The sequence below is a fragment of the Lasiodiplodia theobromae genome (assembly GCF_012971845.1).
Source record: "Lasiodiplodia theobromae strain AM2As chromosome Unknown scaffold_56, whole genome shotgun sequence".
NCBI lineage: Eukaryota > Fungi > Ascomycota > Dothideomycetes > Botryosphaeriales > Botryosphaeriaceae > Lasiodiplodia > Lasiodiplodia theobromae.
The window spans coordinates 730-26,841 of record NW_023336537.1 but is presented as its reverse complement, the minus strand read 5'-3'; the positions used below and the strand labels follow the sequence as shown (position 1 = coordinate 26,841).

The 26,112-nt window shown below is 58.4% G+C and overlaps 8 protein-coding genes across 8 annotated transcripts; 3 read left to right on the top strand and 5 right to left on the bottom strand.

Annotated features, from left to right (window-relative positions):
- Positions 1–400: 400 nt before the first annotated feature.
- On the bottom strand, positions 401–1,807 carry LTHEOB_11976 (Small ubiquitin-related modifier SUMO; the record flags this gene model as incomplete). Its single annotated transcript, XM_035508791.1, has 4 exons — positions 401–568; positions 628–1,013; positions 1,080–1,462; positions 1,518–1,807. The coding sequence occupies 4 exons, from the start codon at positions 1,805–1,807 to the stop codon at positions 401–403; spliced, it is 1,227 nt and encodes a 408-aa protein (XP_035365389.1).
- A 259-nt stretch (positions 1,808–2,066) lies between these two features.
- On the top strand, positions 2,067–2,413 carry LTHEOB_11975 (Lsm domain-containing protein; the record flags this gene model as incomplete). Its single annotated transcript, XM_035508790.1, has 3 exons — positions 2,067–2,169; positions 2,220–2,333; positions 2,388–2,413. The coding sequence occupies 3 exons, from the start codon at positions 2,067–2,069 to the stop codon at positions 2,411–2,413; spliced, it is 243 nt and encodes an 80-aa protein (XP_035365388.1).
- Positions 2,414–5,331: 2,918 nt separating this feature from the next.
- LTHEOB_11974 (uncharacterized protein) lies at positions 5,332–8,330 on the top strand (the record flags this gene model as incomplete). Its single annotated transcript, XM_035508789.1, has 3 exons — positions 5,332–5,606; positions 5,661–6,123; positions 6,174–8,330. The coding sequence occupies 3 exons, from the start codon at positions 5,332–5,334 to the stop codon at positions 8,328–8,330; spliced, it is 2,895 nt and encodes a 964-aa protein (XP_035365387.1).
- Positions 8,331–12,192: 3,862 nt separating this feature from the next.
- On the bottom strand, positions 12,193–12,915 carry LTHEOB_11973 (Surface antigen-like protein; the record flags this gene model as incomplete). Its single annotated transcript, XM_035508788.1, has 1 exon — positions 12,193–12,915. The coding sequence occupies one exon, from the start codon at positions 12,913–12,915 to the stop codon at positions 12,193–12,195; it is 723 nt and encodes a 240-aa protein (XP_035365386.1).
- Positions 12,916–14,506: 1,591 nt separating this feature from the next.
- On the bottom strand, positions 14,507–14,809 carry LTHEOB_11972 (uncharacterized protein; the record flags this gene model as incomplete). Its single annotated transcript, XM_035508787.1, has 1 exon — positions 14,507–14,809. One exon carries the CDS (start codon positions 14,807–14,809, stop codon positions 14,507–14,509), a length of 303 nt encoding a protein of 100 aa, XP_035365385.1.
- A 768-nt stretch (positions 14,810–15,577) lies between these two features.
- On the bottom strand, positions 15,578–17,689 carry LTHEOB_11971 (uncharacterized protein; the record flags this gene model as incomplete). Its single annotated transcript, XM_035508786.1, has 5 exons — positions 15,578–15,715; positions 15,767–15,931; positions 15,985–16,231; positions 16,288–17,539; positions 17,590–17,689. 5 exons carry the CDS (start codon positions 17,687–17,689, stop codon positions 15,578–15,580), a joined length of 1,902 nt encoding a protein of 633 aa, XP_035365384.1.
- A 215-nt stretch (positions 17,690–17,904) lies between these two features.
- On the bottom strand, positions 17,905–23,813 carry LTHEOB_11970 (Armadillo-like helical protein; the record flags this gene model as incomplete). Its single annotated transcript, XM_035508785.1, has 6 exons — positions 17,905–18,379; positions 18,438–19,909; positions 19,973–20,174; positions 20,220–23,465; positions 23,517–23,560; positions 23,673–23,813. The coding sequence occupies 6 exons, from the start codon at positions 23,811–23,813 to the stop codon at positions 17,905–17,907; spliced, it is 5,580 nt and encodes a 1,859-aa protein (XP_035365383.1).
- Positions 23,814–24,222: 409 nt separating this feature from the next.
- LTHEOB_11969 (Ubx domain protein) lies at positions 24,223–25,833 on the top strand (the record flags this gene model as incomplete). The annotated part of the gene is made up of 1 exon (XM_035508783.1): positions 24,223–25,833. One exon carries the CDS (start codon positions 24,223–24,225, stop codon positions 25,831–25,833), a length of 1,611 nt encoding a protein of 536 aa, XP_035365382.1.
- Between the last annotated feature and the right edge of the window lie 279 nt (positions 25,834–26,112).

The window sequence follows — 26,112 nt, the reverse complement described above, 5'->3', positions numbered from 1 at the left end:
GACTGTCGGTAGAAGTGAGAGTGGGTGGGTTGGTGGAGAGGAGCAGCCGGGACGGGATCGGCGGAGGTTGGGAAATTTTTGGCTGCCACAGCCGCTCCGCGAGTCAGCGAGGCTCTGAAATAAGCTTATCTCCCCGCATTGCACTAGTGCCCGTTTGGGTTTTGCTTGCGACCGTTTCGAGTCGCTGGCTTACGACACCAAACCAACGCAAGATTTCATTCGAGCCCAAGCAAGAAAGCAGTCTCCCGAGCGAACACCAAAGAATGGGGTTTTTTTTTTCAGCCGCCACAGCCAGGGGTATCCTCTCATTGCACACCAATCCTCAAACGCCAAAGCCCAAGTCAGGATATCCCTTGCAAGCCAATGAACCACACTCGCCTGCCACTTCTGAGTGATTGGATCACTCAAAGTGCATCTCTAGAGCGTCCTCGTCCTCGAAATCTTCGAGTTCCGCCATTGTACCGCCTGGATCTAACCGCTCACCGTCAAACAGTAGATAGGGCCGCTTGCCGGCAGGTACCTTTAACCTGTTGATCGATGACATCGCCAGCTTTTCAAATGTCGTTTCCTGCAATAGTCGATTAGTAAACTGAATGAATCTGGCTTCCTGGGCCGAGCGTGGCATACCGGTCCACACGTGAACTTGGCATCGCCAAAGTCCTTGGTCCTGACTATTATCTTCGTTCTTTTTTGTTCCGGCTCCGGTGCTACTTCTAGTTCTGGCTCAGGCTCGCGTTGCCGCTGCGCCTCCTTTGCATCCTCATTGAAAATGGCCAACGTCACCGCCTCGATGGTGACCTTGCCGTCGTTTTCATCCCAGTCGAACCCATCTTTCATGCGCACGCCGCCGAAAGCATCGGCAACCAGACCCAAGCTCCTACAGGTCGCAACATCGAAAAGCCTCCTGCCTTTGAACGTAAAGAAGACAGAGTCCGTCATTTTTTGGTCGAACCCCTGCCTCTTGCACCACGCTTGCCTTACTTCTTGTAGACGTTGTGAGAGCTTACGGGTAACTATGAGTGGTCTAGTATTCGGAATCCGCGAGGTTATGAATATCTGCACTGGCGGGTCTGGCGCACAATTCGTCGCCGCCGCCGGGCTCTGCTTATGCCGGTTCCCTGCTCCGACGGGCGACGCTCCTCGGGTCGCATCCTGCTCTCGTGCGAGCTTCTGCTTGCGCCTTGTCTCACGTATGATTTCCCGGATTTCGGGGTCTGATTCGTCGATTTCTTCGTCGAGATCCGTCGGCGCAGCCTGCTCTGGGACCCTTTCGGCCGGCGGTGGCGCATTGTCGTCCGAGTCCGTGTCACCGAGATCGACCACCACAGCTGGCCTGAGTTCTGCGTCGCGCGCCCGGCTTGCCCGGGCGTCAGCTTCGTAGCGCGCCGAAAGGGAATGAGCGTCAACAGTGGGCAACGGAGGAGGTGAGGAGGACAGTGATGCGTGCTGTCTAGCTAATTCACTGGCTCGGCTGGTCAGCGGAAAGATACTACTAAATAATCGGCGTTGACCCTCACCTCTGGCCTTCATCTCGCCTGACTGGCGGGTGCTCTTCATCGTGAGCCGTCTTTCGTCGTTTGCCTCGCCTAGCGGCGTCCAGCTCTCTCTTTCTGGCGCTCTCTTCCTGCTCTTGCAGCTTCTTGACCCTGGCGCGCTCGCGTTCCTCCATGATGGCCGAGAAGGTCTGCTTAGAGCCATCGAACATGGCTGTTGGATCGTCATCGTCGCCGGTGTCGGCATTTTGCTTCCAGGACGGTTTTTTGAAGAAAGACCGTTTCGGCTTTGGTGGTGCTGCGCCGTCGGCCATGGCTGCGCAGTCGCAAGCGCGGTGCTTTTGTAGGCGCTGAGGCGAACTGGCAGGGGCAGCCGAGGAAAGGAAAACAAAAGGGCGCGCGAGCAGTTGTCGCAGGAGGGGGAGGGGAAGGCAGTGACGATGGTGCTCGAAGCTGTCGGCGATTGCGCGCCGCGAAACGCCGATGGCGCGCGGTCCCGTGAGCTTCCAAAGCACTTCACCCGACCTACACTTGCCCCCAACCTTCCAACAGACTTCGAGCAAGAGAGCAACCATGGAAAACGGTGCCACCGACGCAAAAGATCCTTCGGGCTTCCTCAGCGAGATCATTGGTGCCCCGGTCACAGTCAAGCTGAACTCTGGCGTCGTCTACAAGGGTATGTCTGCCGCCGCTGTCTCGATTCCTCCAGACTGATGCCAAAGGCAGGCGAGCTTCAGTCCGTCGATGGCTACATGAACATTGCTCTCGAACAGACCAAGGAGTATGTCGACGGCAAGCTGCGGAGGAACTACGGCGATGCCTTTGTAAGAGGCAATAACGGTACGTTTCGTTGGCACTCTCCGGCCACGCTTCACCCATGCTTACATAGCGCAGTCATGTACATTTCCGCCGATCACTGAGATGGACGCTCTGACGAGCGAGGACCGTAGAAGGCAAACTGGCGCCTCGATCACGGAGCTGCACGCCCAGGCCATCTGCGCGCGCTAGTCCATGAGCAGATCATGTGGCTGCGATATCCCCCGGGCTCCCGACACGACGTTCGTTGGACAGCCTCCCTCCGCCTTGTGCTAGTTCGGCTGGAAGCGAGAAGGGTGAGCGGGGGTGCTGGAGCCACTTGCTCTAGATTTTTTTTTCCTGACTGAACCGTCTTCCAGCCCCTTGCGAATCGCTGATCGCATACAAGGGCAGAGAATGAAAATGGAAATAATATCATGCGTCCAGAGTTTCTAGTGATACATAACGAGATGGACTGAGTGCCACGTTCATCGGTGCGCTCGCTGAGGCTTTGTTCACTCGGACCACGTCCCTATCGCGCGCTTCCGCAACTTCATGCTGCACTAGGACCACCGACTCCACCCATGCGTTCCGCAGCCGCGAGCCTGCCCAAGCGAGAGCCTTCTACAGAGCGGTCTCTCCATCCGGCAAGACGCAATGTTGCCCAGCCTACCCCGTCATCAGGCTAGATATATCGGTAATATAAGGTTGTCAAGCCATTTGTGCAAGCGTCGATCCAACCGCCACGTTCTTGCAGTGCCAAGAACACTTCTCGGTGGTGTCTACTCAGGAGAGTGATGCTATGTATGAGCCACGCAGGCGGTGGTTCAATGGATGTTTTGCACGTTAGATTACGCGAGATTAGGTATACAGTGTAGCCAGTCCGAGTGGTCATCGAGAACGTGCGAGGGGCATGCTCGATGGCAGGTCATCTCGTTACGAATCACTCGTAGGATGTGACGTGCTAGTAGCACGGCGACTGCTTGCAAGAAGTGTACGCTCTCGATCCGTCACAGCATGCATGGTGACGGAGACGGCGATTCCCCTTCCCATGGACCCAAGGTAACGGCAACCGTTCTCGGCTGCCACGTCAATTCCACTGCTTTGGAACCGTGCCAAGAGCCGGCGCGGCATTTCATGTGCTTTGCTCTCGGCTTGGTATTCACATCACTTTGTGTAAGAGGCCTCCGCCTCGCGACATTGGACCGGTGGCACCAGGGTCGTGTGATGGGCATAGGCAGAGATTGCTGTGTTACCGGATATGTCAACCAGAATCTAATGCACGAGCAAAGGCGGTCTCGCTGGTTTTTCGCCCAGTCGACGCGGTGCACGCGGCTGGATCAAACGGATTGCTCTCCCTGCCGAGCCCCGCAGGGAAAAGGCGGCCAGGCGGCTCTTTGGCACAGCATGATGACTTGCAGTAGTCGACCGAGGTCCCGACGAACGCAGAGCATCCTGTTCGATGCTGGGGTTGGCCTGTGGGTTGGAATTCGCAGCGGGCGTAGCACAGAAAGCATGCTGTAGAACCACACGCAGAGCTCTAGTCCCAGGACGGAACAGAGCTGAGCGAACCTTTCCGTGAGCAGAGCGACAGTCGAAGGCTTCAAATAGTGTCTCCGCACCGTGGGATGCGGCGACCAACCACCACACTTGCATCCACCGTCAAAACGAAACAAGCCCGCCTGCATTGAGCGTCGCAGAGGGTTGATCAGGCTCTGGCCGGCACGTTTTCACGCTATGGCCTGAGGATCTGCGATCAAGGCCCGAGCCGCATCGTGCAGGTCGGGGATGGGAATCCAGCTGTGGAGAAGGCGGCGGCGGGCGGGCGGTGCCAGGCCAATGCGGCGTCGATGACGCGGCCGCGAAGATACAAGAGGCCGGCACGGCAGCAGCGAGACAGCAGACATGCGGTGAGATGTGGGGAGGGGGCCCGGCGCAGCGCCGGACGAAAACGGGCACGATGGCAGAGAGGATGGCGTTGTTGACGGAGGTCGACAATTTCCGTGGCGGCGCGGCAGGAGGCTGGGGCGGAAGCGAGGCCGCGCTCGTCAGGCGGCCGTTTGCAGAAAGCAGGCGGTGCTGAATCGCAGCAGCGTGGCAGGCCCCTGGGCGCTCGGGTGCAACCTGCCCGCTCGCGGCGGCCCTCGTATGCGGCGGCGGGCAGCGAAGTCGGGGTGGCGCCTGCAGCGCGCGACGAGTGGCCGGGCGGGTGCTTGGATCGACGGCGGCCGCTGCACATCCACCGCTAGGCCGCGATCTGACTTCTAATAATGAACGGCTGAATGATCCCTGACGCAGGCCGCTTTATGCTCCTCGTTCCTTGGGCTGCTTACCTAGCGCTGCCGGCCTCGTATTAGGGTACACTCCTGACCCGGCACCGCGACACCTGCGAGTCCTCTCCAACGCCCTCCGCATCCGTCCGCCGTCGTCTCTCGTTCAGGGCCTGTCCCTAATTCGCAGACGCGTCCAGGTAAGCCTTCCTCGGCGCCAGTGCGAGCAGCCGCGCCCGCGCCCCAGCCCACAACAACAACCCGCCTCCGTCGCTCCACCCTCCCGACCACCACCTCAACACCTGCCTGCGAGCCTCTGCCATCGCCCCTGGCCGCCGCCGCCGCCTGCCTGCCAGCGTCTCCCTCGCTGCGCCCGCTCCCGCTGCTGCCTCGGCCGCCGCACCGTCGCCTGAGCCTGTCCCAGCGCCCGGGCCCGCGCCGCACGCCTCCTCTCTCGCCGCTGCGCGCTCGCTCGCTCGCCTTCGCCGCGATTGGGCCGCCGCGCCGTGCCGCGAGCCTCTGGCAGTCTCGCATTTCGCTGCTAACCCGCGCCTCGCCCGCAGACCCTCGACGCCATTCGTTTTTCTCGCCAGCAGCACTCGCTCACCACCGCCGAGCCACGCTGGGCAGCCCGCATACGTCACGTACATCCCGCCGCCGATCGATCGATGCGCTTGTGAGCAGCCTCAACGGGTCGCATTCTTCGGCTGGGGTTCGCTGCCGCTGTTGGCCGGTCCATCCACCCACATCGCGCCGTCTCGCTCGCATTCACCATGCCGAACTTCATGCCCAAGGCCTTCACACGCAGGAAATCCTCGGGGAACGCGCTGGAGGAATTCGACAAGCCCGTCGAGTCGTCATTCCGGGTCATGCCTCGAGCCGAGGTGCCCAAGTCGGCCACGACCGGCGAGCTGGGCTTGGGTGTCAGGCGCGCCTTCAACCCGCGCCCTGTGAGCTCGCCCATGGGGCCCCTGCAGCCAGCCCAGCCCCTCCAGCACCTGCGTCAGAACTCTTACGACGAGAGCCCGTACACCGGCCCCGGTAACAGGTAAGCTGCTGCGTTTTTGGTGTCTGCCGGCCGCCCTGCCTAATCGTGCGCTAGGGGCAGCAATGGCAGCAGTGCCGCGAACTCCAGTGCTTCGCGGTTCTACGACACGGGCTCATCTGCGCGCCACAGCTCGACCTCGACCCTGCCCTCCTCCGCAGAGTTCGACAACGACGATCTTTTCACCAAAAAGGTGCCCGTACCCAGCGAGGCCCGCGATCGCACCTCGTCCTTCACCAGCATCACTGGTCGTTTTGCGTTTCACCGAAAGTCGGGAAAGCCCTCTGGGTCACCCACGGCCAAGAATGACTCGGAGGATGTGCACTCGGGTCGGGATCGAGCTATGACCGCGAGCAGTTATGCAAGCACGGCCCATCCTCCAAAGCTCGAGAACCTGCCATCATCGGATTTCGGCAACGATTTTGGAGATCTCTTTAGCAGTTTTGCTGCGCAGCAACGGAAGAGCGCCATTCTCGAGGAGTCGCCCCTCCCGCAGCCCCCTCCGCTCGCCATGAGATCCGTGAGTGAGACATTGCCTCGTGTTTGGTATTTATTAACTGGTATGACCAGGAGTCCGAGCCCACGCTACCTCCGCCTCCCAAAACTTTTGCGTCGTCTAGACCCACTCAGCCTCCATCTCCCATTCGTGTTGATAGGACTAAAGACGTCGGCGGGTCCCCGTACTCGTGGGACAGCCGCGACTCGAACGATGCACTGATGGCATCCCCTCCTGTTGCCGCTCATTCTCCGTACAACGAAAGAGCCCCTCCGGTGCCTCGCCACTCGATCGTCCCCCTGTCGGCCAGTCCACCGCCGCTTCAGGTCCGCACGAATTCCAGCCCAGTCTCGGAGCGTAAGCCTGCCCGCAACGGAGCCATGAAGACGCCGTCGCTGCCTGTCGAGGACGCGGACGCCCGAATGGTTCGGGAGTCCTTTCGGGCTAGTCGCGACGCCAAGGACCTGGAGGCGGCCCAGACTCGTCAAAACGGGTCTTCCGAATCCTCCGTGAAAACACCGTCTTTCTCTTCAGCACACTCCAGCATCCAGTCCCAACACCAAGCGCAGCCTGTCACGGCTGCATCTTCTCCGGACTCGATGGCTGAAGCTACGCCTCGTGCCAAGGGCGCCGGCACGGCCAATGAGGAGTCGCGCCCCTTGTTCAGCAAGACGCCTCCCACCCCCCAAACGACGAGGCCAGGCGTTCGCTTCGAATCGCAGAAGCCCGCGCGCATGACTCAGGCTGAGTTCGCCGTTCTGCAACGTCAGCATCAGAAAGACCCTCTGAGTGACGACGAGTCCGACGTGTCTGATGAATACATCGATGACGACCAAGAAGAGGAGGAGCGCAAGAAGATCGAGGAGATGCGCAAGATCCGCCAGCAGCAGCAAGAGAAGATGAGCGCACATCGGGAGATGATGAAGAAGACCGTCGGCGGCATGAACCAGTCCCTCGGCGGCCGTCCCGTCAGCATGGAGAGGCCTGGCATGAACAGAGCCAGCATGAGCACGTCGGAGCTGCTGGGAAACCGGGCTTCGTATTATGGAGGCAACGAGGACGAGGATGAGACCGACGACATTCCCCTTGGCATCCTGAAAGAACACAAATTCCCCAAGCTCGGCAACCGCTTGTCCCACCACAGCTCTCTGACGAATCTCCGCTCGGCTTCCGCGCAGGGCATGCGCCCGGTCTCCGCCGCTGGCTCCGTTGTCGGGGGTCCCGGCAACCTTCCACCATTTGCTCGCGGCCTTCCGGCAGACCTTCCGTCAGAACCCTACCTCGGCGCCAACCTGGTCCAGCAGCCCATGCGGGAGTCGATCGGTTACGGCGCCATGGGCCCCGCATCCGTGTATGAAGGTTCGACCGGTGGCAATGCGCAGCCCACGTTGGTCAACATGATCGCGGATGCTGAGCAGGCGAAGGAGGCTCGCCGCGGCGGCGCCACCAAAATCTTCGGTACCACGGCCACGTATGGGCAACGATTGCCTCAACCCGGACAGATGGGCATGGGCCAAGGCCAGGGCATGGGAATGCTCGGGCTCGGGATGGGTATGCCCCAAGCGCAGCCGCAGCAGATGTTCATGCCGCAGCAGCAACAGCAACTGAGCATGAACATGAATATGCAGCAGATGCAGATGCAGCAGATGCAGGCCATGGCCCAGCTGCAACAGCAAATGCAGATGATGCTGCAGCAACAGCAAATGGGCATCCAGCAAGGCATGCCGCAAATGGGCATGCAGCCGGTGATGCAGCAGGGCATGATGGGCCAAAACAACTTCGGGTCGCCTCTTCTGGGCCAGCGTCCGATGTCCATGGCCAGCGCACAGGGGCTTGGCCAGCAGCGTACGAGGAGCATGGTGAACCCGCCTTCGATGAGCTTCGGCGGGCTGCAGCAACAGTTTGGAAGCCACCTGGCACCCGGGTACGCGCCGTCTCTCGCGCCATCCGAACGCAGCAACGTAGGCCAGTCTGCCCGCTACAGGCCCGTTACCCAGCAGATTCATGACGGCAGCTCTACGGTCATGTCACAGTCGACTGTCCAGCCCGGGCAGGCTGGTGCGAACCGTCTGACAATCCGAGTCAAGGCAAAGTCGCCCAAGTCTCAGACGAGCGGAGCGAACGAGGATGACGACGATGAAGGCTGGGGCTCGCCGAAGAAGAAGTGGTCGGCGAAGAAACGGTCGAAATCGGACAATCAGCTCACTGACTTCATTCCGGCCTTCGAGTGAGCATCACGGCGTAACCCGATTGACGAGACGAAGCCACGACTTTCCCCTCTTTACCCGGTGCACGATTAAAGTTGTTACTTGAGCCACAGTTTGGGCTACTGCGTTTTGAAGCATTATTGAATCGCGTCTCGTTGTCTCGCATCGCATCCGGGACCCTGATACCACCTCATTTGCGTGTTATTCGCCTTGGCGGTCTCGGCATTCGTCCGCAAAAGGTCCTTTTGTTCCTTCTCTACTATTTTCCTTTCGCTTTTCGCCCCTCGATTCTGCACAGCTGGGTGGCTAATGATCGCGCATTCTGGCATCTGGGAGGTACACCAAAAAACACAAAACAAAGCCGGGGGCGCACATGTTTCGCGGCGCCACGGGCACTCTTCTAATCTGCATACATTTTCTCGGCCTACGCATAGTCAAAGTGCATTTGCGGCATTTTCGAGCGGTAGAGCCAGCTGTTCCCTTCTTGCCTCTATTCCAAGCTCAGTTGTCGAGATTTCTCTTCTTGTATAGAAAGCATTCCGGCTTGGACAGGCGGGAGGGTTTATAATGGTAGAAGGCAGGGCCGGGCAGTCGGAGGGGAGGGGCTTTGGGGCATGTGATAGCAGCAGGGGAGGGGATTTTTTCTGGTGTTGGTTGGGATTGAACAGGAGTTTGGATGGGAAGCCTTGGAGTGCAAGGCAAGGGACTGTACGTAATCAGTGGAGTCATCAATGGGAGCAATCGAAGGTTTGGAGAGGCGCAGATGGCCGACAGCAGCAGCATGTGAACGAGGTCAGCAGCGGCGAGGCCAAGCAAGGAGGCCAGCCACGGCGCCACAACCGCGATGGGGCTTCTTCAAGGAGAAGGAAGGGATGCGCGAGACTCGGCAGCAGCAGGCGGGCTGGGTGGCATCGAACCGCGGCGCAATGCATTACTGTTGAGAGGAGGGTCAGGGAGCCGGCGGGCAGCGAAGACGGGGGGCGTGCGATTATTGGCCGGCGACATGCACTGCATCAGTACAATATGCGCGGGCGGCGGCTGGGCATTGGCTGGAGGCGGCGAAAAATAGCACTCGGAGTGGACAGCGGGTGGCCTGTGGTTTGATTGATTGACAGGCGAGGGCGGAAAAGTGGAAACGCGTTGATAGGCGTGCACTATTTCCTGCTTCGCTGCCGTCTCGCACAGATGGATTGCACACGCATACTGGACGCCGGGGCGCGCTCTGGGGCTCTGCGCCGTTGGCTTTCGACGGTGGATTCTGTCCTGCGCCGTGGCGAGCCGGCGGTCTGGCCGGCTCCACCTCTTTTTTTTTTTTCACTCTCCCCTTTCATGTGCAGGCCCGCTTGCGACGGCAAAATTGGTCCAGCTGCGGGTCGCAGGCGGCACGGCAGGGGGGGCGGCTGCCTGAGGCAGAGGGCCCGATGCGATCGACTACCTACCCAAGGCCGACAATCATGACGATATGCTCTCAGCTAACACGCAATCTATGACCCAAGCGCGCAGGCGCGCCGTCGTGCGATAAGCTGGCCTTAGGCTCGGGCTAGCGCTCTCACACCCAGAGGCTGCGGCTCTGCTGCCAATTTGCTGGATACGAAAACGAGCCCATGCACCGCCACGCTCCTCTCCACGTGGGAAAACTCACGGTCATGTTGCCATCCGCTCTGCATATTGTACCACGGGCACTTGAGATTCCATTCCCCTTTTCGAGCTTGCTTCTAAACGCGTCGCGCACGGCCCTATACTCGCTTGCTGCGGCCTATAGCCTTCCCACTCCATGATATAACGGTGCGTGAATCCTGCCAACGGCTTCCTCCTCGCTCGGTGCTTTCTCCGCCTGTTCCCGGAATCCGTCGATGAAGAGCGCTTCCTCACGCCTGGTCTATCCGATCAAGGCATCGCGCAATGGCCTCGAGTGCTTGGGAGACGTTGAATGCCTGCTGCGCATCCGGCGAAAGGTCCGGCTTGGGATGGTAATGCGACGCCCTCGGAATAGCGACGTTGAGCGGAGGAAGGCCCCGTCGCGAGCGAAGCTCTTGGAAAGTCGAGCTGCACGAGAGCGACACGGCTCCCGCTCCTGCGACGCACGCCCTCATCCCTGTCGCTCTTGTCGTTGATGCTGCTGACGTAGTCGTCCGGGACGCTGCGTGGGAGCGTGTCTCATGGCAGCGCGGCCTGCCAATGTTCGCCAAAGGGACAGTCGTTGGGACAAAGACGGTGGAAATGTCTGCGTGTTTCGGCTACAGACTGGGCGAATTACTGCAGTCGCTCCGTAGTTATTCGCTCCCGGGCCAGTCGTCGATGTGGAGATCCGTCGGCGTCTTCTGACCTAAGCTGATGAGATGAAGCTTACCACGTCGCATCACTAGACTTGTCCGTGTCAGACACGAAGGCTGTGTCGCGCCCAAGACGGGTTTAATTATAGTCTCGTCGCTTTGTCGTGTCGAAAACGTCACCGTCCAACTCCTCGGTGACATTGTCTTTCTGTCGTTGTCTTTGACACTGTCCAACCGCCATTTGTTACATCACGTCACTTCCACCTGGCAAACGGCGCTATTCACGAGGCTTTCTGCTCAGCCGTGTCATCCTTGTTACTAAATAACCCTGCGCACGTATAATAATGTTAAGCTAATATCCCTGCTGTCACGCTTAGAGAGTAAAACTAAGCGAACCCCAGGACAATTGGGCTTACGGCAAGCTTGTTCGTCGGCTATCGGCTCAGATATACAGTTCACAATCATGTGCTTGAGAGCTTTTCGGATTATACTTGATTAAAGAAGACAGTTTGGTGTTCCGACTAGTCGATAAACCCCTCCGTCAGCCAGAACATAGCAATGCAGATGTCCAATCTCAGTGCTATTCTAACACCTTCAGTGGCAGGGATGAAATATTCCACAGCGTTATCATATCCATCTACTCTGCTGATTCTTAGCGTCGTCCATGGTTCCAACTTTTGTTTTCTGCGCAGAACCTCACACTTAAAGTCCGGTAAAGGTACAGCCGCCTGACGTACCCACAAACGCCATCGCCTTGAAATCGAACTGACATTCCCCTGCGTGAGAAAGGTATGAACAGTATAAAAAAGTGTAATATATAGTTACAATAGCAGCAGTTAAAGCACAGGAATATAAGGTTATCTAACAGGTACGTTATAAACAGCAAGCTATTACCGAATAAGTAAGTATGAATTTATAAGATTATAACGAGTGTAATAAAAGAAAAGAAGCGAGTAAAACCATAATTAAAGACGTCAAGACGGCGGAATCGCGGATTAAAGCTTACTACTGTGGCACCCGTCTAGCTTTTCAGCTTCCATGACCTATTTATTCTTCAGTAGAATGCTTAGAGCCGTGGCCCAGTAGTCGAGCAATAGGGTAGACCCTGGTAAATAGCCTCTGAAGTGAATGCTGATAGATTGAGTAGTTATTCATTGTAATGGGGAATCGAATGCTAATTCATGCTCGTGGGAAGAATCGTGCAGATATCATCGGGGCTCCCCGAGAAATTGTTTCGACTCCTTGGTGAGTTTGCTTGACTTTGCTATTGGTGTCAATCACCAACTTGGAGCAGGGCCGGATGTGTCTAGTCAACATCAACTTCCAATTTTCCTCCCCGAAAAGACGCTTGAAACCTGCAGAGTGGCGCCGAAAGATGGTGACATGGTGGCTCCGCTGCGTTGAGCATTTAGTGCTGAAGCTAGGTTAAGCTTTGCCTCGAGAGAGAAAGTTCCAGCAGCCCCAACCCACCGCTACATACAAGTCAGTCATGATGACCTCCACAAGTGAGCAGAAGAGTCGTGCGGTCTTACCCATGGTTGTAGGACATGAAGAATGGCAGTGATGTGAATAACATTGGTCCCGTGAAGGTAGGGTCAGCAATGCCTCTTTGTTCACATGGCGTATTCGAGCGTCTCAATCTCTTCAGCGGTGAGGCTGCGGGATGTGGTGTGGGTGCTGGAGCAAGTGGAATCGTCGGAGTCATAATCATCCGAGGCGGTAGTGTACAGGGCTAGCGGGGAAGTGGGATGTCCGGTGGCGATGCGGGCTTTGATGTCACTCGAATGGTTGTCGTAATCCTTTCTGCTCCGCTTGGGGCTCCTGGAGGCTTCCGAGACATGCTCCCACGGCTGGATGCGGTACATCAGACACTTTTCGTGGCAGCGTTGCTCGCACCAGCGGCATCTCCGCCAGGTGAAGTCGACAGTCCACTCTTTGGTGGGCGGGCGGGGGCGGAGGCGATGTGAGGAGTCGGGGGTTGAGGGAGGGGTGGCGCGCGGTTGGAGCAGAGGAGTCACCTTGTTGGAAGCGCCGCATCCGTCGCAGTAGAAGCCGTACGAGTATAGAAATCGATCCGAGGCGGCGATGTGGTGGCGGAAGCCCTTGAGCTGGGTGAAGACATCGGAGCAGACGGGGCAACAGGCGCACAACGGGTGAGTGCAGACGCAGATGACGCTCTTGAGGCTGCGGCGATGGTCGGTGTCGAGGTGGGATTGGGCTCGACAGAGGCAGCAGGTGATGGCAGTGCGCTTGATCTTTACTTCGGTGAGATGCTGTTCGTATGCCTTCCGCTTGGAGTTGAGCAGGTCGCCTAGCAAGGGTGAGCAGCCGGACATGGTGCGCAGCGTGAAAGAAGCCGGTCGAGGCAACCAGGAGGAAGGTGGCAGACCTGGCAGCAGGAAAGATTGCGCGGAAGTTTCATTCACCGGCGAGGTCTCGGGAGCGGCGCCAACCAGTATGCGTGCCGCCGCGATGCTGGTGCTGAACCTGGTGGTCGCTCCTTCCTCGTCCGGGTGTTTGCTTCAACTCGCCATAAACGAAGAGTGCAGGTACGGCGCGGTGCTTGAACGAATTTTGCGCCATACGGCGTGACAATCTTGCGCCAGCACGTCCCCGCCTACCCGAGTACGTGAGGGCCAGCCTCTGGTGGACAAGATGAAGGGAACCGCGTGTGGTTGCACGTGACCGGTGCGATAACTATATAGTACCTGCGAGCGGCTAGCCGCCTGGGCGCTCGGCTCCTCTCAGCTCCACCCCTCCACAACATGCCAACGCCGCTGGACCGTCTCACGCAGTCGAGGGTAAGAGGCGCCCGCTCTGTTGTCGTGCCCGCCTTCTGACCGCCACGTGTAGGGCGCCTTCTTCGGTACCGCATCCCCCGCGCCCGCCGCTGCATGTCGCTATTATTGACGCGTGGTGCCAGCCTTCGCCGGCATCGTGACGGCTGCCACCGCCTGGGTCGTCTGGGGCGGCGACGTCTTTCCCGCCGAGCCCGACCCCACCGGAGGTGCGCCGCCCTCCGCCACTCTCGCCAGCACGTCTTCTGACCTTTTGAGACAGACCCCGCCACCTGGACAAATACCGAGCTGCGCCGATGGTTGAGAAACGTGCTTCCTCAAACCCGCCCCTTGTCATCCCGCTCTCCAGACTGACTGCCGCACAGCGCAATCTGCTCCCTAGCGAGCTTGCAACAAGGGAGGAGCTGCTGGAGCGCGTCCACGCCAACATGCGTCCTCCTCCCCGCGCTTAGCCTTTTATTCGGCTGCTGGGCTCCCAATCCGCTGCGAGATTGTTGCTTCTCCCATCTCCAGTACCCCCTCGCAGCCGATGGTTAGCGTTACCTTTTGCTATCGCCCGAAGAAGAACGTGAAATTAAAAACTCTACATTGCACCCACATGTGCTAGTTTTCTGAGAGGCATAGCTACGCCTAGGGCCTTACTATTCTTCATGCTAGCCGTCGGCTGCGTTGCCCCCCCTGTACCTTCGCGAACGAATCCAAAGTCATTTGATCTCTCATGACACGATCCCTTTAAGCCGTCGGCTACCTACAAGGAATCCCAGGACTTGCCATACTGGGCTAGTCTGATTTGACTGACGTCATGTCCTGTAATCGTGTCAATGCATCTGAAACATCCGTAGTCATCACGACGCTACAACTCCATGGCAATGTGAAGAGTAAATGGTCGTTCGCGTGTCTAATTCTGACTGGAAATAGCAGGAACGATGCTGATGCATGGCAAGTCGATGCTCGCTCTTCCCGGGAGATGCGTCAAAAAAAAAAAAAAAGGAAAAACTCCGTTCCTATGCCTGTGATGATCCCGTCCTTTCCATTTGCCAGACCCAAGAACCAAAAAAGGAAACAAGAAGAAAATGTCGGCTCCGCTTTTCCGCCGGGTATCATCATCGAATGCAGTCGTCCAGCGTGTTCAATGCTTCATGGCCTGGAAGGCCCTCTCGATGCAGCTATCGCATCCCAGTTCGTCATACTCGGACTTTTCGCACGTGCAGAAGACGCCGTTTGCGAAGTCCTCCTTTTCGGGTGGAGGCGTCTCCAGCGAGAGGTCGGCGACGGAGGACGTCTCGGAGGTGAGGGTGGAGCAGATGGTCTCCGGGTGCTCGATGGCGCACAGGCCCTTCTCGAAGCACTTGATGCATCCAACCTCGTCGTAGGTTGGCTCGGCACAGGTGCAAACAATGCCGGTGGGGGTTGTTGTGGCGACGAGAGGCATGTTGGCTTTGTGGTGGTCGAGATTGGTGGTGTAGTAGAAACGTGTGCTGGTGAATGCTGGAGGCTACGCAGCAGACCTGAGAACACGACAGCATTATATAGTCATGCCACGCCTCCGTCAAAGTGACCTAAGACGCCTCCGCAATAATTTTCTCCTTGATTGAGGGTGGTGGTGCAATGGCCAGGTCGCACAGGTGGCGAGGCAGCCGGGGAAAAATTTATCACACCACCGGGCCAAGGCGGCAGCTGGACGGTTTCAGGCGCCAGGGGCGCAATCAGGGCGCGCCAGGCCGGCACATCTCCCGTTGGTGGTTCGAGGCTTGAATGACCGGCCCGGCCTGCGCGCTCCTGCGGTGTGTTCTGGCGCGCGTGTGCCCGCCAGCTGACGAAACGCTTCGGGTGAAGTCGCGACGTCAGCACAACGGCCATCCCGCGCTTCGTTCGTACACGTTTCTGTCCGCGTGAAGCTCTCTCGTCGCATCTGAATTCTCTTATCTAGCGCTGCCGACGTGTCCGGCGCCCCCACTTGGGTTGCGAGAGTTTTTCCACCACGCTTCGATGGCTTCTGCGCCGTCTCCCGCATCGGCCTGGCCATGACTTGTTGCCGTCGACCTTGTTGCACCCTGCTTCACCATCACCATGCCTGCCCCCCTAAAAACCAATCGGCCCTTCGTCGACCAGACCAACCTTGGCTGCTGAAGATTCTCCGGGAAACGCACGGCGCCGAGCCCGTGTGCCTCGTTGGTGGCGCGTCCGGGGAGCGAGGCTGCTAGTTGATCGAGATGTTCACGATTTTGATATCCTCCTCGGGCTTCTCCTTGTAAGTCCTGACGTTTTCGATCTTGTGGATGACGTCCAAGCCTGCTATCGCTCGGCCGAAGATGGTGTGCTTGTTGTCGAGCCATGGCTGCAACCCGGTCAGTCTGCGTCAGGACCACATCCAGAAAATCAAACCCACCGTTTTCTCCGTTGTGATGAAAAACTGCGACCCGTTCGTGTTGGGTCCGGCATTCGCCATGCTGATCGTGTAGGGCTTGTCGTGTCTGAGCGTGGAGAACTCGTCCTCGAACTCCTTGCCCCAAATACTCTCGCCGCCAGTGCCATCGCCGAGAGGATCGCCCGTCTGCGAGATGGTCAGTCTGCGAGCGACAAAGGAGCGGCGCCCAGGGCGCACACCTGAATCATAAACTTGCGGATCACACGGTGGAAGATCACGTTGTTGTAGTACCCGTTCCGTGAGTGGACGACAAAGTTCTCCACAGCTTTGGGGGCAGCTTCGGGAAAGAGGCGAACATGGATGTCTCCGTAGGTGGTGTGGATGATTGCGGAGGTCCCGGTCTCTGCCGCCTTTTGCTCCTCTTGCTTGCGAGCATTGACGCTGCGGGGCTTCTCGTTTTGCACGTCGCGTTCCGACTTGCTGATCCTGTAAGCGTAATCAGCATCTGCACGCAAGATCCCAAGTCCCATCGGGAAACGCACTGCTCGTCGTTCGTAAACATGTAGAACCGCACTTTGCCAAAGCCAGTCGAGACGAGCATGGCATCTCTCTCCTCGGCTTCTTTGATCAGCGGGTTCTCGCTGGCGGCCATTTCCACCGTCACAACCCCTTTCTTTTCCGGCTGGCCCTGGTACAGCGCCAGGTTCAAAGCTCTGAAGGGCTCATCCTTGCCGTAGACTTTGACCACGCGGTTGGTGAACGTGTTGATGACCTTGGCTCCCAGGATCGAGCCGTACATGATGAAGTGGCCGGTCTCGTCGAAGATGACGTTGATGCGCGGCTTCACGGCGGGGTGTTCCAGCTCGCGCTCAATGGCCAGACGACGGCCGAACTCGACATCCTCCAGCTTCTGCAGAGCCGTGCCCGCCTGCTGCATCTCCATGATGGTTGCAACAGACTCGTCGTAAGTGCGGTACAGCTTGCCGGTGGCGAAGTCGAAGACGCGGACCTTCCGATCGGGGAAGGAAAACGTTGCAAACTGCGACCCATTGGGAGAGATGGTGATGGAGGCCGGGACAGACTTGGCCTTTTTGAAGTCGAAGAGGTTCGTGGAGCTCTTCATCTGGAAGACGTTGTCGGGTTTCTCGTAGCTGCCACTCGGCCTCCAGTACTCGAGCATGCCTCCGTCGTCGGCCGACACGACGCAGTCGTACTCGTTGTTGTAGGCCATGAGGGACACCGGGCTGCGATGCAGGCCGGCAATGGTGTGCATGGGCTGTTGGTTCTCGCCCCTCCCGTCGTAGATGCGGATCGACTTGTCGGTCTCGAGCGACACGGCGAGCAAGGGCAGCGAAGCGCCGCGGCTGTGCACCCAGCACACGCATCTCGGGGCGGCATCGAGGGTCAGCATGGCCAGCAGATCGAAGGTTATGACGTCGAAGATCTTGACCGTGTTGTCGGTGCCGGCCGACGCGAAGCTCCTGCCGTCGGCGCTGACGCTGACCGACTTGATCTCGCCATTGTGCGCGCGGAACTCCTTGACAAACTCGACGCCGTCGCGCGTCTTCTTCCAGAACTTGACCACGCCGTCGAGCGAGGAGGTGATGAGGAAGTCGGTGTATGGGGTCAAGGTGGTGAAGCACAGCTGCTCCTTGTGCATCAACGACTTGGAGTAGCGGGCCGAGGCGGGAAGGGCGGCAACGTAGAGCCTCTCGTAGGGCAGTCTTCTGCGCTTCTTCTTGGGCACCTGCGAGGGCAGGGCGGGGCCGAAGTCGTCGTCGTCTGAGGATGTGTCTGCGGAAAGGTGAGCTTGCGCGTGCCAGGCGTTGAAGGCGGGAGCTGACCATCGTCGTGCGCGTCGCGGCCGTGGCCATTGCGGATGCCGTCCTGCGTCTCGTCGAACGTGCGCTTCCTTGCGCCGGGCGAGGGCGGGGCGGCACTCATGTCGGAGGGCGTGCTGGGAGAAGGCGGCAGAGCTGCGGTCGTGGAGCTCGTGGGGAAAACACGGGTCTTATCTTATCAGCGCTACGGCATCTCACGAGAACCAAGGATCAAAGTAGTGCAATCGTAATTTGGCAGCTTCGACCCGCCCCGTGGTCGCGCTACAGTACTAAGAGAACCGGCCACGCTAAGCCCTGCTTCCGGTCGGTGCTGTCTTTTCAGACCTCCTCCTCCGTCGTCTTCGCCGTCTTCGCTTTCTCCAACTCAGCCCGCACCACCGGGCTCCGCTCGCCCTCAATCTCCGGCCCCAACTTCCCCACGAGCAGTCCCCTTGCAAACCCCCTCTCCGGCAGCTTGGCCAGCGCATGGATTGCCTGTGCCCGCTTGACCCGCATTGCCTCGCTCAGTCCGTCGTAGCGTGCGTCAAATAGCAGGGCGTCCAACGCTTCCTTCAACTGCGCCTCGTTGCCCGTCGAGAAGCTGCCTGTGGGCTCTTGCGTGTACACCCGGTCAAAAAGAGCTTGCAGCGCCTCAAAGACCGCCACATGGATCGTGTTGGACGGCAGCGTGTTCAGCTTGCGCGCCTGGTCGAGGAAGCGTAGAGCTGCCCCTGAAAGAGCCGTGTCCTGCAGTAGCTTCGGGTTGATTGAAGCCTGCAGGGCGAAGATGGCTCCTGTGGCCGTGTTGTCGCGCCTGTGAACGTCAGCTTGTGGCCCCTGGAGAGTGGCATGGGAACTGGGAGGGGGCATACAGTTTCTCATCCTTGCGCATCGCATCGCCCGCATCCACGTCCATGGCATCCTCATCGCCAGCCGTCAGCTCCTCTACCACCGGACTCACTATGTCAAACACCGTCTCGCTCCAGTCCACCTCCGCCATTGCAGCAGCAATCCGCCCGAGCGGCTTGAGAGCGTGTTGTCGGTACGCCTTATTTTGCCGTTTGGCTTCCCGCACAATCACTCTTCTGATTTGCTCTGCCACCTCTGCCCGGCTCTTCCACAGAGCGCCTCCTCTTTCGACAAATCGCGCAAATGCTTGCAGGACTACCTCTTTGCCCTCCCACGACTTTCCCCCAAGCGCCTTGTCCAAGGCGGGCCAGATGGTCTCTGCATTGGGCACGCTCATGTCCTCAACCGTTGAAGCCAGCGCGTTCGTCGCTTCTGCAACAGCCTTGGCAGCCGTGTGCTTGAGCGTCCAACGGGGGCTGTCTAGATATCCTTGTGCGATGGCCACGATGTCTTTGACGTAGAGCTGCACCGCAAGGCTCCCCCCGACATTGTCATCCCATGCGCGCGAAAAGAGTTCACGCACCGTCTCCGAACTGTCGTGCTTTGCGATGTACGTGAAGGGCAGCAGCTCTGTGCTCAATGCATTGAACTTGTCGGATGCATGCTTGGAAATGGCAGCGACAATGTCGCCCGATTCGACCCGATTTCGCTCATCGTCGGACTCAAAATACAGGCGTTTGCAGAAGGTGATGAGTTCCAGGATCTGCTTCTCCGAGGCAATGCGTGTGACGTACCCTGCTGCGGCAGCGTAGGCAGCCGACACCGTTTCGTTGCGGTCGTGCACATGCTTCTCGATGAGTTTCAGAAACCGGTCCGCGTATGGCTTGAAGAGAAAACCGCGGCGCGTAGCCAGTGATACCAAAACGCGAGAGGCGCCGACTTTCGAGGGGAGTCCAATGGCAGTTTTCATCGCATTTTCCAGCCTCGGTTCCAGCGCCTTCATGGATCCATCGTCCAGGAGGTCGAGACATCTTTCGATTGCCTCCATCAGGGGGCTTCCACGGACGCTCGCCAGGCGCATGTCGTCGATTTTCTGCTCCGTCAGGTTGTACTTGGCTGCGTTCAGGTGGATGTAGTTGACCGCCTCCGGTTCGACCGAGCTGAGCAAGCCAATAAGCCTCTCGATGAGCTCGGGTATATACGGCCTGAGAATCTTCGCGCTGCTTTTCTTGATGATCTCCAGGAGGGTCTTGAGCGCAAAGAACTGGACCTCCTTCGCACTCGATTCCAGTCCCGAGGTAGAAAGGAGGAACGGCAGGACGTTTTTGAGCATAGTGTCCGCATTCTTCATCGACGTGTCCCCAGCCTCGAGACTTCGAGTCAAGATAGCCGTCAGCACTCGAGCAAGGCCACCTGCTGCCTGGCGGACAGATTCCTTGATGTCATCCAGGACTTTGAAACACGCCGTCCAGATTCGTCCAAGGTACTGCTCGTACTATTCTCTTCGTCAGCTAAGCATACGACAAGGAGGCTGCTTGTTTTTTTTTTTTTTTGTTACCTTTTCGATGCTTTTGCCCTGAACGAGGTCGGCTACCGCAGCGCAGGCGGCCTGTCTCACACGCCATTCCCTACCAAGGATGTTGAGAAGCAAATCCTCCATGATGGCTTCGAAGTGCTTATCCAGCGTTGCATTCGAGTCCTTCACAAGCGCATTCCAGATGTCATTCATCGAGCGTTGAACATTTGGGTTCGGGTCGAATCTACGCACGTCAGCCAAGCCGCAAGCAGATTAATTGGCTGCTCACCTGTAGCGGTATAATTTGGGATAAAGCTTCGGGTTCTCAGCCAAATAGCCATCGACACTAGAATCCGAAAGAACGTTGCTGAGTCCAAATCTACCAAAAGCGGCCCGGCTCGACCAGATGGCATTGTTGGCGGCAAGGGACATGAACCGATAGACCAGGCTCGAATCCCCGACTTCCGAGGCCAAGTTCAAGATATCCTTGTAAGTAGTCACTGAACCATCACCAGTTGGGAGCGCTCCAGGTTCGAATAGCTGGGTGTCTTCCGAAACGTTTCCGGAGAGATTCGGCTTGTTATCGGAGAACGAGCCGACGAGATCTCGGACCAAATCATCCTTGAGTTGACGATCGCCCTTTTCATAGACCAAGCCCAGCCCGCGAGATGCTGCTTCTTGCACAACCTCGTCACGGTCTGAGAGGCATCCTTTGAAGGCGAGCTGGCACTCTGCCAGTCTGGACTTGACGGCCGGTAGGTGACCAAGGAATTGGATAATACTCAGGAGCCAGATAACCGAAGCTTTCTTCAATGCAGGTTTTGTGTTGCGGCAATTGGCGAGGACCTTCTCCAGCACGAAGGGCAAAGTCTTTTCTCTGGAAGGTGCGGCCGGAATGGGGGCATCGATATCCATCCTTGGAGCCAATATCGTGGCGTTCCAGCTCCCCGCGAGGCAGGCCACTGCCTCTCCAACAGCAAATTGCGTCTCTGCCTGGCGGATTTCATGCAGCTCGAAGATCTTGTCTCCCACGAAGCTCAGGTTAGCATCTGATTCGTCATCGACGATCATGGCGAGATGGCCCAGTGCAAGGATCGCCTTCTCATTCCCGGCCTTTGCACTTTCCATAAGCTTGTCTGTGAACAGAGTAAAGTTTATTTTAGCAATATCCGTCATACGTTCAGCCTTGACGACGAAAAACAAACTCAGCTCGCTAATGGCCAGTGAGGTAGCATCTCTCAAGGTCTTGTCTGTTGAGCGCCTGAGTACATCCAGGATCAGCTTCAGGAGATGCTGCAGTTTTTCCTCCGAAGCAGACGCACGGCGTTTCCTGGCAGTCAATCTGCTGAAGTAGTAAGACACTGCGAGAATTGCGCCAGCGGCTTCGTTGACCTGGCTACCGACTGCCCTCTCCCATTGGTCGGCCCTTTGCAAGAGCAGGGATAGAGACTGGTCGGCTTCAGAGGCAACGACGGCGCTGTGAGTGGCCAAGAGGCCGTACGCGTGGGCAGCTACCGTCCGCGTTGGCTCGTGATTGGAGAAGATGCAAGGCTCGAGCGCTCTGAACGCGGGTGCAGCCTGAGACATGTCCAGCAAGTCATCCGGGCTCAGCGAGCAAAGCTGGACGAACCTCTCGCCCAAGTCATCCAGGGAAGTGCCTCCTTCCCAGAGAAGGCCTTCAAGAGCGGCCCGCATGAGAGCCAGGACTGAATGCAGAATCGTTCCTTGGTCCGATGCTGCCCGCTTGAGATATGATTTGACGGCGTTGCGAGAGTCGGCATCTGTCGATATCGCGGTATCAAGCTTTCTTGCCCAGTCGACGTCGACGGGTATGGCCATGCCATGCGTCCTAAGCGCCTCATCCATCAGAATCTGATGAACGAATCTGACAGTAGGAGCGAATGCATGGGGGAAATAGCGTTTGAAATGACGGACCTGGTCATTCGGGCGCCACGCATTTCTAGTGGCCGCCGAAACCTCGGGCAACGAGAGAACATAGATGGACAGCTCTGCAAAGTCAGGGAAGGGTAAATGGGATTCGTCGCCTCCTCCTAAGCCGGTGCCACTCTGCGATGAATGGAGAAGCCGAGACCAGTGGGGATCAAGGCCTCGGCTTCCTTCTTCGCGGACCTCCTGGCTTTCGGAAGCGGGGCCACTGATGGCGAGAATGTCAATCCAGCGCGCAACAACGTCTTTGTAGGGTAGGCATCTGTTTGCAAACCGCACGGCAGCGTAACGTGTGCTTCGGCGGAATGCTGAGCCTGCCTCTTCCTCGGCGGACATCTGCTCGAGCAAGAGGTCTCTGAGGCTCTTTTGGACATCGGCATTCGAAGATGTAGCAAGGGCACCCAGCACGCTCGAAAGAGCTTCGTCGATGCTGACACCAGTGTCGCGTCCAGATGTGTCATCGCTCAAGGATCTGAACAGCCACCGTAGCAGGTTGAGGCTGGGTTCAAGAAGCACCTCTTCGGGAGCCGCCTTGGCCAAGAGGCCGATGACCTCATAGACGTACCCGCGCAAGGCGACGTCTTCGTCTGGGTTGGGCTTCGGCCATCCCTGATCTTCAATGAAAGCTCTGAGCCGCTGCACAAGCGTGGGCGCGACCGCATGGAGGTCTGCAGCAGACCCACGGCGTGCCATGAAGTTGACGAAGGTGAAGATGGCGGCGCGGAGCTTGGTGGCTTCACGTCCCCGGGCACTGTTCAAGCCGTCATCCACCACACCGTAGGTAAGCCCTTCTTCAACCAGCCGGGCGACTTTGGACGTGAAAGAGGTCGCCGCTATGGATTTGGCAAAATACGAGAGAATCTTTATTTTCAGGGCTGGTCGAGCGGGCAATTGACCACCGGCTGTGCCAAAATAGACGTCGTACAAGCTACCGATGACGCACAGGTCCTCTAGATCGGTGTTGGGCAGAGTACGCTTGAGAACGTCGTCGCCAATCTCAGATATGCGTGAGTTTGCGTCTGCCGATGCGTACACTGCGGGGAGAAAGCGCTCGTCGTCTGTGAACATGCCACTGACCAGGAACTTTGACGCCGCGACCTTTGCTTCTGTGAGGTTCATGCCGCCGTCGGCCGCGGGATCCCAAACGCCCGGCTTGCCCTGCAGGGTCAGAAATTGATACTCATCGGGAGACAGGCCGGGGCATGCGACATCAGACGCGTCCGGGCCAGCCCGGACGGCGGTGAACAGAATCAGCTTGCCAAACCAGAACGACAGGAACTTGGCATCTTCCTTGCCGAGGCCGAGCTTCTCACGGAGCTGCTCGTCATCCTTGGACCCACGCGGCGGCAGCTGGAAGAGGGCCATCAGGCGCAGCACGAGGTTGAACAGCTGCGAGCCATGGACGAGGGACTTTGCCGTGTCCGCCGCGATGCCGTTGATGAGAAGGGGCAGCAGGCCAAGGCGCTCGCTCAGCGGCAGGCGCGAGATTCCTTGCTGGACATAGAGCAGGTCAAAATGGCGGATCAGCGGCGAGTCAGCGTGCTCCTTGAACTGGCGGAGCAGGGCTGCTGCGGGGAGCTGGATTTCTCTGGAGCGGCGTCAGCGCAAGGCCCGGCAGGCAGGCAGGACGGGGACGGACTGCGGTCTCACGCGCGTGTTGATATGCTGGCAAACAGAAATCACCTAGAGCAAGCGGCGGGCATCAGCAGCCGCGAAACGAGGCGGGCAGGGAGGCGGTGCAGGGGCGCAGAGACAGGCCGGGGAGGTGGGGACTTGCCTTGTTCCTCACGCTCACGTGCTCCGAGGCGAGCTTGAGCAGCAGGGGGGCAAGGTAGGTGTTGAGGATGGACTGGAGCTTCGCATCCGAGTCGGCCAAGGCGATGCGGAGCTCGACTTTGGCGATAAGCGCGAGCTCGCGCTCTTCCGAAGAAGCCATGGTGCGGGAGGGGGCGCGAGCAGACTACACGGGCGGGCGGAGCAGACAGCGGGCCATAAGGGACGGCGCGGTGGACATCTGTCTGGAGCAGGCAGGCCTGGCTGCGCGGCTCTGGTGAGGCGTCGAAGGCAGATGCTTGCTTGGCCTGGCTCGTGACCCGCGGCGCCGGAGAAACAATTGCGATGCCTCGCCGCGATGACGCCAAACCTGGCGCCGGAACCCAAAGCTACCTAAGCTCTACCTTCCACCTCGCCGCACCGCCCCTCGTCTGCCCGGCCGCCCGCTCGCCCTCGCGCCCTCCTCTGCCCCTCGTGCCCTGCTCGCCCCGCCGCCTCTGCCTCGCTCGCGGCCGCCGCCGCTCCGCCCTCCAACCGCCTGCCAGCCTTGCTGGGCCGAGTGCGAGCCCACCATGGACGACAACATTGCCAGCTTCACAAGCATCACGGGCGCCGACCCCCAGCGCGCCGCCCAGTACCTGCAGCTCACCGACAACAACCTGGAACAGGCCATCCAGCTGTTCTTCGACAGCCCAAACTTGGACCTCGGCGCTGGTTCCGCACACCCCTCCTCGTCCGCTGCCGGCGCGCGTGCCGACGAGCCCATCAACATCGACTCCGACGACGATGACGACGATGCCGCCGAGGACGCTTCCCGACCCGGCCACAGCGTCGAGGATGACGAGGCCATGGCTCGCCGCCTGCAGGAAGAAATGTACGGCGCTGGCGGGCGTGACGCAGACGCCGATGTGCGCGCCCCGATGGCGCGGACCACCGAGACGTTGGTCGGGCCCGGCGGAGGCTACGATGAGGATGACATGCACACTGCCATCATGTCTCAGATGGCTGCCCGGCGGAGACCGCCTGGTGAGTTGCGGGCCAAGGAGCGCCGTGCCACAGTTCCTCTCTTTGCTAACTTCGCTGCCAATTCGCGTCTAGGCCGTGCCGGCATCTTCAACCAGCAAGCCGCCTCCCCCTCCGTCTGGGAGAGCGAGGGCGATCCCACCGAGCGCCGCCGCGACCTCGCCACCTCCACCGGCGGGGCTTCTGAAGCCTCGTCAAAGTCCAGTCTTCTCGCCGAGATGTACCGCCCTCCCTTCGAGATCATGTGCCGCCTGCCGTGGGACGAAGTGCGGGACCAAGGGAAGGAGGACTTGAAGTGGATCCTTGTCAATGTCCAAGATCCTGCAATCTTCGACTGTCAGGTTCTGAACCGCGACATCTGGAAGAACGACCAGATCAAGGACACCGTCAAGGAGAATTTCCTTTTCTTGCAGTACAACAAGGATGACGCGCGCGGCAGCACCTATGTGAACTACTATTTCCAGGCGCGTGACAGTGAGGACGCATATCCGCACATCGCCATCGTGGACCCGCGCACCGGCGAACAAGTGAAGGTGTGGTCAGGCCCACCGGTGCCAAAGCCGATGGATTTCCTCATGCAGCTCCACGAGTTCCTCGACCGCTACAGTCTCAAGGCAAATGCACGAAACCCCATCGCCAAACGGAAGCCGGAAAGCAAGAAGAAGGACGTGCACCGCATGACGGAAGAGGAGATGCTGGAGATGGCTCTGCAGCAGAGCATGGCTGGTAGCAATGGCGGCGGTCCTCGTGACGAGGATCCCGATGAGCTCACCAAGTCCGCTTCAGACATCAAAGGCAAGAACCGCGCCAGCGAGTCCATGGACGTCGACGATCCGTCTGCAGCGAATGGTGCAAGCGCTGCCGACACGCCTTTCGCAAGGATCTCATCCACCAATCCCCACGAGGAGCCTCCCAATGACCCCAAGACGACTACGCGCATCCAGTTTCGCCATGCCGGTGGCCGCGAAATTCGCCGTTTCGCACTTGCAGATTCGGTACGCCGCATCTATGAGTGGCTCAAGGCGTCCCCGCTCGAAGAAGGCAAGGCCGGTGCTGAGTTTGAGCTCAACGCTCTCGGTATGAACCTTATTGATCACTTGGACGAGACGATCGAGGACGTCGGTTTGAAGATGGGCACCATTATGGTGGAGTACGTATAGGCCGGGCTTTAATTATATTGTGCATATGTTAGAGGATTTGAGAACGGCTACGAAAGTGCCGGTAGACAGACCTTTAATACTGGCTAACGGTATTACATGCGGCGTTGCGGAAAAATAATAGGTATTAACGATAAACCCCTTAGCCTAGCGTATAGTAGTTTTAGTTGAAAAACTTATAAACTACTACTATAAAAATATTCTTCGATTAATTACTAAATAATTAAAGAAAATATTTCGATAAATTACTAAATTACTTTTAAGAAAATTATTAAATTTATT